A 10,376-nucleotide genomic window follows, 5' to 3' on the forward strand; every position below is an offset into this window, starting at 1 on the left:
TCTTGTTTCGTACGTTTCAGAGTATATATATGAATAAAATACTCAAGTGTTCAGGAAAGGTTCTGAACATCCAGAAGGCTGAAAGCCCAAGATACATGGCCAGCCCCTTGCTTTGACCCCGTGTTCACTCCGGCGGACGATGATATTTGTTTGGTGCTGCTATGTGCTGGCGAGATGAGAGCCAACAGAACTCTAATATATAGATATAAAATATAACTTCCATGCCACCGGATCGATAAAAGCTGCAGTCCGACGGATTTGAGCATATGCGGGAAATAGACAACGAATGCTTGACGCCGCACACCCAAACCAGTACAACTTGGTCGAGAATTTCTTAAGCAGTCGTCAGTATATAATGGCACGAATCCTTCTCATCTGCTTGCGATGTCAGATGTGGAGCTGTCGGGTAGATTGGCTTGAGTTGCCTCTGCAGCACTGAAAGGCCCACGAGTGGGTTCGTTGCTCAGTGCATATAAGACAATGGTCCTCGGGCGTTACTTTGGTGACTTGCGTTGATGTTAGGTGACGGCGAACGAGTGCGCAGTGGTCTCGAGGTGCTATCCAGTGTGATCCTCCAATGCCTCCTGGGTTGGAGCGACTGCGTCGAGCATTGCGAAATACTCCGTTTCGGTGGGCCAGTACTTGGAACATGTCTTCTGGTGCAAAAGTTGATGAGCAAGGTTGGGTGGCCAGCCTTCAAACCACTCTTTCGTCTCGCCATTCGCAGGGCAAGTTAAAGTATCGGGTGCGAGCGAGCAAATATGACAGCTTCCGTTTCCTGACCGGATGTGTCCTTTATCTCCACAAATGCAACAGGTTTGCTTCCCATATGAAGGCAATTGGAGCATAGGCATTCTTTCGGTCTCGGTAGGCCTGCCACTCTTCTTCCTAGTAACGCCCATTTCTGCTTTTGTTGCATCTGGTGTCTGGTGCGCTCTCCATATTATATAGTTTCGTTATCTTATCTTCTGATAGGAGCTGTACCGCTGCCTTTCGTCTTTATGCTTTTCACGGAGGTAACATCGATCGCAAATCCCTTTTCCGAAAAGCCTCTCTCGGACGGTTAAGTGTCTGATGTAGTTGGGATTCTTACAATTATCTGCTTGGTATATACCCTTAGCGAGTTAGTGAGGAAACTGCCAGCATGATGCCTAGGCTCTGTTCAGAGATTCTTTGTGAAAATCGGGTAACTGTAAAAAAGCCCCGCGGTATATAGAAAACGGTGAGGGGGCTTCCCTCAAGGGCAGCATGAATAGGTGGTGGTGCCATTTGATGGGAGTTACCAGTGTTAAGCTGCATCCTGCCACTGAGCATCGCCGTGTTTTCTGCGGCTCCGATGAGCATCTATTCAAGTTTTGTTTCCATTTGCCTTCATGATTTCGCAAAGACAACTCTTGGGGTATAGGGTAGGACCCCCTCGACCCTTCGCTGACGTCCAAGCCTTCAGCAGAACGGTGTAATCTCTGGTCTAGTTTTGGGAGAGGCGTGACTTTCCGTCGGCACTTCTTTGCGCACGTTGGACAAGCGGATCCATACATTGTCGGGGTAAGACAGATGTGACAGTGGCCTGGTGGAATCGTCCCACCCCTTTCTTGATATATAGAGACCATATATATATGAAATCGCATTGGTGACTCGAAGGTCAGTTGGTTGGCTTTTGCGACGAATGGCAATTCAATCATAGCCACGGAAGACGTGAGTTGTTCGACGACGGCCTTTTGTGCGACGCAGCGTTTGTTGGGTTGATTGCCCATGGGCCTCTCTGCAACGACTCCTTGTCACCAAAATCGTCATCGATCATTTTTGCGCTCGTCGTTCCCCCAGTAGTCCTCGAGGGTGAGGAAACATTTGTTCGAGGCTTAGAAAGGGTTGACGAAGCTGCTGTCCTGGAGGAGAGAGAGCATTGTCTCTCGGTCTTCGTTGTCCGTGAAAATGGATCAGGAGCCAGGGATATTTCTTGGGTCCTCTCCTTGATCCCACATAATGCTCGGGTGCTGGCAGTTGCATGGGATTTGATTTGCGTGTTCAACGACTTGTGCGAAATGGTCGTTCATGGTTTCGCACCGCCAAGAAGTCATGAATATCTATATATATGCCACACGAGCTGATGATTCAACAATGTTAGCCATTGAACCACTTGCAGTTGTGAGACTGAGATTACCATGAGATGATTATATTTTCCAGTGTTCAGTGGCATGTGGCAACGAACCGTGAATATAACATCATATATACTCGGGTGAAAGAGCGTTGGAATCCCGCTGTCTTGATGATTTCTGCTGTAACCGGCTGTTTCCTCAGCGATTCAGGGCCATGGATATGTTCACCGCTTTGGACGAGCCCTCGGAGGTATTATTATACGGCTATTGTTCTGCCCATAGGTCTCTTGTACTCCTTTGCGTAAAGTAATATGGGAGGAAAACCCGGAAGTCTTACGCTTCTGTCGTTTAAAGATTCCTTGAAGGTCACTTTTAGCAGCTTCTTGATGATGCTGCGGTCAACATGTGCCTTGCCGAGCATAATTTGTTGTGGTATCGAGAATACGGAGTAAGTCTCCTCTTCAATGTCTGTGAAGACGCAAGCGACATCTGGGACGGTCGAGATTGTGTTGGTACTCTCAGGGATGTTATAGTAGTAGTAGAAGAAGAAGTAGTGGAGTCCCTTGAAAAGCTCACGCTAGATCCATTTTCGCAGAGACGGTGTCGAGGCATACTCATAGAGCGATCAGATTGTCCTCATAAAATATATACCCCTCTGGCGTGATTTCGACCTGCATGGGCTCAACTATCATTCGTTCACGAAGCTAGATGGAAGACATCGGTAAAGACCTCAGGCTTGTCAGGGCTTTATATAAGAATAGCGAATTGCTTGACGCAGGCGAAGCGGCGGATCGTTGAAGGAGTTGCACAGCCTCAAATGATGGTCGCAAGGGTCGGAAGGAGTCTGGACGTTTCGGCGGAAGGTACAGCAGTGATGTGCCCTCCCAAATTGTCAAACCATTTACCCTCCCCGACACTCCTGGTCGCACGTTTTCGCCACCGGAATATTCCGAGGAATCATCTTCCATGTCCCCTGTGGAAGGACCTTGTCTGGCTCAGTCGCGCAGCATTAAGAGCCTCCTCAAATTTGAACAGACCCAAGTTGACGCCGTTGTCCAAGAGGCGAGCACGTATATAGTGTATAGGCATACTGACTCCAATCTACCAGAACTTGGCCAAGGTGTAGACGAATTGCGCTATAGGGCAAACGAAGAAAGGGCTGTCAAGCAGAAATGGACGGAGGAAGACTGGTGGGAACTGGGCCGCAGAATCCCACCACCCAATCGTCCCTTCCATTGTGAAGAGTTGAGAAAGAGAGATATGCTGTCTGACTAAAGATATGCGTCAGTAAAATCCCAGACAGACATGGAACTTGGTGAAATATACCCTGTCGCTCGACTAAGGGCATCACCTCGCCAGAAGACGACTCCATGGCTGAGATACCAGTTACTGACAGGTCGTAGAAGCTTGATGCTGCAGCTCCTAAGTCACACGAGACCCGTCAGGTATCTATATAGAGACACATTTTATACAACCAATTCTCCTTTTAAGCGTCGACCAATATAAGTATAGGTTAAATGAAACGGATCAGCTGGGGCGTTCAAGTCGGAACCCTGCCACGAACCACTGTGACAGTTGGTGGTAACCTTCTGTGGTAGGGCAAGCGGCTCCAGAAGAACCAGACAACGCCGAGCTTTTGGACAGTCTTTCTGTCGATCCGATCAAAAGTTTGGTCCATGATGGTTATATTCCAGTGCCTGTCAAGATAGACCCCAATATAGCATGCCTCGTGCAGCACACGCCCGCACCCATTGTTTGTGCGCTGGCGACAAAGATTACCGTCTCGGACTCGGGCCTAGAGTGATATATATATAAAAAGGCTTCCATAATCCCAATGGGCACAAAAAGAAGATGACGGGCAGCAACAAGAGGAATCATAATTATCCCCTAGTCTTATCTTGTGCCGCAATAGTTGGAGTTCGTTTACATATTTGCGACGTGAAGCAAAAAGATTCCGCCTAAGAAGGTTAGTATGTAAAGATTGTTCAGAAGAGGTAGTAAGTTCAGAGGGAGGTAGGAGGAGGAGGAGGATCGTAGGTTCGGCGGTAGGTTCGATTGGGCCCAATGTCCGGTCGTCGTCGTGTCTGTAGGTTTCGCTTCTGGGAACTATAACCTTATTTTCTTTTTTTTCTTCTTTTTTTTCTTTTTTTTCTTTTTTTTTTTTTAACTTCTTTTTTTTATAGTTTTATTTTTTCTCTTTTACTTTATTCTCTTTTTTCCTTTTTTTTATTATTTTTTATCTTCTTATATTTTCTTATATTTCTTCTTATATCTCACATATGGTCTTTATGTTGGTGGTGCCTCGTTGAGGCTTGAATGTGGTACGGTTTACAGCGTATTCTGGATATCCGTGGTGTTTTGTGTAGGCAGCTGGTTTTGTGGGGAATCATTTCGGCCGTCTCGTGGACAGAAGTCGTGATTATGTAAGTGCTGTGACTTTTTTTGTAATTTTGGACGCTCGAACGGGGTGTTGGTGGTTAAGGTTTGGTTGTGTCGAAGGTCGTACCGCTTTGCGATGTTGCCGTCTGTCTGTCTCCGTTCGACAATGACCTCTGTGTTATTCTGATATATATAGCCTTGGTTGCTGGTAGACAATCTTGAACTCTGATAGCTTATCTGCGCGTGACCTTGTGGCCTGAGTCGGAGGTTTGTTGTGAAGGTATCACATGGAAAGTTAAAAAAAGAGATTGAGGGGGGATATGGTAGGGGGATGGGTGCCTGATCTTTCCAACCTCTCACTGGCCCCGTATCGTTTTTCGTGCCCTTCGTTAAGACAGCCATCTTGACGACCAGGTAAGACCAGCCACTGCGCTTGCCATGTTGTAAAATGAATGGCTGGATCCGAGAGAATGTCTGGCCCCCTTTTTGTGGTACCGAAGGCGATAGGAGTTCTGACCAACTCATGAATCGAGCATGATCAATCACGCCGAGGCCCTCCAAAATGTAAAACTTAGCTTGAGCTTGCCTCGAAAAATATTGTCGGCGTAATTCGTGCAGCTGCAGGTCACATTTCTGCAAAACCTTTTGCCTGTTCCGGGCACCGATCAGCCAGCCCGAGTACAGGCGTCATAAGGGATCCCGTCTATACTTTGTCTGTGCGATCCACTTTTCAGTTGCCGCAAATGGGAATAGGTGCTGATGCGATAGAACCCATGGGATAGTTCTAAGTTAGACGTGGGCTTCATTGGTTTGGACCGGGAAATGGATGTTAGTGTTAGACCGTCAAGGGGTTGGGTAGACACTCACATCTTGCATGTCGAGAGGACTTGGAGGGCTGAACTTCGGGTCTGGTCGTTTACCTGGACTTGGAAATTGAAGTCACCCCAAAGACTGAGCTCCTCTGTCGACTCTGTTCCGATCACCGCTGACTTGAGTTGATGGTTGACTCTGCTGTCGACGGACACCGTGATGTGTCCCCAAGCCTCTCGCAGTTTCTTCGGTCGGTCCGGATTCTCCCAGCATCCTTGTATACTGTTGATCTGTAGATGTGAGTGTTGGTACGTTAAAAGATTGATGGATAGATACTTACCCTTTGCATGTCCAGGCGCAAGTTGATATCGCCATGTTTATGGGTCGAAGCGGCCCAGGGGGGACGGTTTTATATAGAGGAAGCCCCGATGAGGAGTAGTCGTTTTCCATAGTCTTCAACTTGGGATGATTCGGTTGTATATATGCATAACGGATGGAGTGAATAAACACACGGGAAATGGTAGATGGTGATGTCTTCCTCCAAGCCTACCATTAGCGCATTGACTAACCGGAGCCGCAGTCAGCCTGTCTGGCGCTACTTCGGGAGGCATCAGGGCTCGCAAAGCGGTGTTGTAGAGACGGCCCAGTACGGAATACCCTTGACCACCGATCTCGGTTCTGCTAATCATTCTCAAGATCAACCTCAATGTCGGGTCGTCGAAGGGTTTGGAAGACCTTGGCAGGATGCCACTTTGCTCGTGTAAGGAACGTAGGATCCGAAGAAGGTCAGTTCTCCTGGAGCCACTCGATGCAGCTACATCATTCCCGCCCGATACCCGTCGGCGAGGTAGTTAAATGGAACCGCGCCGTCAGAAGCCTCGGGACAGGCGCCCGCAACATGACCACGGGCCAGCTGTGAGGGTCTGTCTCTAAAGACTCTTCAGCGTTGCAAGAGGGGCAAGACCTTACTGGAAATAGCAACCTCGTCGACTGTCTTCTAGTAGAAATGCGCCGTACCGTGTATCCAGTATACTCGAGTACAACGCAGGCCATGAATGGTCCCTGGTACCCTTGCAATTATCGGTAGTTTCATCGCATAATCGCTCGGTCACTCGAGTTTCCTTTGATATCATGACTGAGTAAAGAAAGAGGAGAGAGAATGGAAGGTGAACGCAAAGGGCAAAACACAGAACCAAGCCCCGCCGATCTGCTTTCCCTTCCCTCCATCCTGTTTGCCTGGACGGTTCGCGCCCTTAAATATAGATGCAGGCAGCGAGATTGGAGGTCTGTCGCTGCGAGTGCTACCGACGTCAATCATGGAAGACTGTCAAACAGAGTGTGTAGAAGCATGACCATGAGAGGCGAAGGAGTGAACCCTGGGAGGATGTCGACAAACTATAACTTGATGAACTGATTGGCACAAACAACTGTCCCGAGTTTGAGGAAGGAGGAAAGACGTTGTAAGAGTCCAGCCGAGATGCTGCGAGGTCTCATTTGATGACCCTTTGTAGTATATATTCGTTGATATTGTTGAAGGCTTGCCTGTTAGGCGACTGTTCAAGGTTTCAGTGGCACGGTAGACTTCGATTCAGTGAGAAGTATGGTATGACCGCCATGTTCGTTAATTGGGTGGGCGGAAGCGGGTGTTGTTCGATATATATTTCGAACACAGTCTCTAGAACTACCGACGTAGTGAGATACATCGCGTTTTCCTGTAGAATATTAATACGAAGTTAAACAAGAGTAAAAGAACTGTTTACATCTCGACGATGGCCCTTGCATTCCTCTGCTCGATATAGTCCACGAATAACAACGCAACCGGAAGTCGTCGAGTTGCACTAGAATGAAGAATCAGCCGACGAGCTTCGAAGGAGAAAAGAAGTAGCTCACTTGCATTGGTACGAGCCACCAACAGATTCCACTGCGCAGCTGTTTCCGCCTGGCTCGGCCTATGTTTAAATGGACAACTATCTCTCCCCAATGCACACTGGCCTTTGAAACACTTTCGTTCAATGTAAACCATCCACTGGTTGGATTGCGATCCATTCAGAAGTGCATGGGCAGCCCCGCGACGAAGAAAGCCCAGTAGGCCTTGTCGGCCCACCCGTGCAGCGTCGGATTCAGGTGAAAAGGTTATCCGTTATGTAATATGCTTATAGAATATAAGTGGTCGAAAGAGGGGGGAGAACGCCCGAAAGATTGGAAATATGTGCGCCATTTCGACTTTATTGTGAAGAGTTTCAACCTGCCAGTTTGAGCCAATATCAATTCTTGTTCGACTCGAAGGCAGGAAGCTGGCTTCGTGTGTGTTTAGTATATACACGTCATGCCCACAGTCCGAGCATTCGGGAGCAAGAAGCCGGAGAGGTCCTGATGCTTAGTGACAAGTTGGCGAAGCGGTGTAATATATAAACAAGGAAAACAAGGTCTTCTTCCTTTATGCCGACGCTTCCCCAATATATAATCGTCCAGTATACAAGGTCGGTTTCGATAGTGGGCGAGTGAGGGGACATAATGTGCCTGCTCAAACGACGTCCCATCGCCGTTGCCGTCTGGGGCCAGGAATTGCGGTCGGTCGTGTCGAGGTGCGCTATATATATATGCTGAAAGCCAAGACGTGGCAGCATATATTCGCCGCGAGTACTAGCGAAATAATCGATGTGAGGTTCGTCGAGTAGACTCCGTCGAGGGATGACCGGGAGGTAAAGAAGTAAGTCCCACACAGATGTCGACAAACTGTGATATTGTAAGCGATGTCGTGTAGGGTCCCGTCTCAAGGTTGATGCGAGTGCGAATTGCCTTCATGAGACTCCACGCCCAAGTTTTGCATTCGATTGTTTGTAAAGTCGGGCAGTATATCAGTCGATGGATTCTTGACAGATTGGACGATTGATGTAACGATCGGCGTTTTAGCGAGACGGAATACCTGGGATCAGCAAGAAGTATGGTAGGCTCTTTGAAAAGCGACGGTGTTCCACCTATTGAATCTTGAGACGAAGAAGGATGTTCCTCTTAACGCCCAATCCTACCATGATTCAACAAGCGGTCCAGTTTGTCTGTTGACTTGGCAAGAGTGGCTTCATACTCATGATCAGCGACAAAATTGTTGTCGCCGCCATGTTCCATCATTGGGTGGAGGGAAGCTGATATAGTATAATATAGATATATCTCAACGGTAGCACCGAGTTTGCTTCAAGTACAACGCCAGTGCGTCGTATGGCTCTTGCCTCTAAATTGTTAGCACAAAGTTCAAATAGCTAAAACAGCTGCTTACCAGGCCGATAATGCCCCTCGCCTCTCTGCTAAAGGGATTCAGGAAAAACAACTCTGCCGTGAATTCAGCACCAGGATCAGATGATATGTTCGCCAAATGAGCTTCCAACAGCCAAAGAGAGTTTCTCATACATATCAACAGGAGCCATGAACTGTATAGCGCTACGTAGTGCTTTCCGACATTTGCATGCACATCATCGAGTGGTGAGATATGGTCTGGCGTTGGGCAAGAGAATCGCTTTCGAGCGGCATGGTCGGAAATGCGGTAGTGGAAGGGTCACGAAAAGAGGCGGCCTTGGGCGCTGACGACGGCGCAGCCCAGGATCCATGAGTCGGGGATTCCGTCTCGATGCGCGCAATAGGTCGTGTTAGCTTTCGAAACGTTTTGGTTAAATCGCCGCCATCACATTGAACTGGAAGGACATGCGTGTGTGGTTAATTTTGCAGAGGACAATGTGCACCGCCACGGCAGACGGGTGCCCCATCTTTGTCAAGTAGTCCGTGTACCGTCTGACCGAAGGCGAAGATATTCACTCGCCAATATATAATAGAAATGAGAGTGGAAGGGTGAGCAAGAACCGAAAGATGGGAAATATATGTGCCATCTCTGGATTTGCCAGGACTATGGCGTTAATTAAACTTTCCAACTTTCTGTGGTTGCAAGTTCATCGACCCAGTCTTCCGCATGGTGAAAGAGCTGCTTCTGTGTCCGTTTATTATATGCGATATCAGTGCTGGAGTCACCTGGTCCTTGCCTCATGAGCGGCAGTTCTACCCCCCCGCGGCTGTTGGATCCGAGATGTATCGTGTCCAGTAGCATGCTCATTGTGTGCATGTCGAGTACAAGATGTCTCAGCTCGCCACGCTCTTACCCCAAGTTCAGGAGCAGGAACGATAGGTGCTCCTGCATTTCTTCCGGGGGTATTACTGTCAGCTGCCATCCACAAAGCAGAAGACTTTTGGGGGAAGTCATGATGATGGTTGTGTGGCCCACATTCAGAGCCAGCATTCTTTCCAGTTTTGAGACTTGAAAGATCCGTGGCTCAGCAGTGAAAGCCTTACTCTACCGACGGCTACCAATACCCTTGTGGCCACAATACATTTTCGCTGACCTTTGACGCCAACGTTGCGGAAGGCCTTCGCCTGGTTGTCTTTCTAGAGACTGCTGTATAATGGGTGGACACTAAGGTCCGGCAATGCATCGCGAAGCTTAGAGACGGCAGACTCAACCTCGGAAACAGATGCCAGGAAGACAAGGATATCGCCTGGAGGCTTCTACTTGTGTACCATCTCAACTGTGTGAAGAGCAAGACGATGGCGGCGCCAGATCTTCCTTGGAAACTACCCGGATGTGTTTTACATCTCGGGGAAGATACGACGCCTAATATCTCCGCTGATATTGGAGGGAAACCATAGTACACAGAAACTGCTGCTGCGATATTAGGCCAGGGACGGGATAGGTTTGTGGTTGTTATATATATTGAAGGATTGAATCTGGGCGCAAGAATGATGGTCGTGTTCCATTGATGCGCGCAGGATACGCTCAGGGTTGCGTCAAAGACAAACCCGATGGCGAAAGAGATGAGGGCCGATAGCCTTTTGTAAAACGTTCCAGGTTGGGTAAAGCGTGGAACTGCCTTTACCTCTATACGAATTCTTGCTGAGGCAAACTGGAGATGGTACCGGCAGTTAAATACCGGTGGATGCACACTGAGCAGGACCACGCGAGATCCTAGGTAGGGCATATGAGGTCGGAGTCATCGGAATCCCCCTCAACCTCGTATTCAGCGAGCGTACGCGTGCGCTCCTTTCGGAAGC

At 48.5% G+C, this 10,376-nt stretch overlaps 1 protein-coding gene across 1 annotated transcript; it reads right to left on the minus strand.

Moving 5' to 3' along the window:
• Positions 1-979: 979 nt before the first annotated feature.
• Positions 980-1,813, minus strand: B0J16DRAFT_336069 (uncharacterized protein). Its single transcript, XM_046127162.1, has one exon. It carries the CDS (start codon positions 1,752-1,754, stop codon positions 1,152-1,154), a length of 603 nt encoding a protein of 200 aa, XP_045987734.1. The 5' UTR covers positions 1,755-1,813; the 3' UTR covers positions 980-1,151.
• Between the last annotated feature and the right edge of the window lie 8,563 nt (positions 1,814-10,376).

This window comes from Fusarium flagelliforme (genome assembly GCF_020744385.1).
Source record: "Fusarium flagelliforme strain FIESC 12 MPI-CAGE-AA-0113 chromosome Unknown B0J16scaffold_2, whole genome shotgun sequence".
Classification (NCBI taxonomy): domain Eukaryota; kingdom Fungi; phylum Ascomycota; class Sordariomycetes; order Hypocreales; family Nectriaceae; genus Fusarium; species Fusarium flagelliforme.

Coding starts and splice junctions, on each gene's coding strand:
- B0J16DRAFT_336069 (XM_046127162.1), bottom strand. CDS start 1,754: ATGGGCAATCAACCCAACAAACGCTGCGTCGCACAAAAGGCCGTCGTC.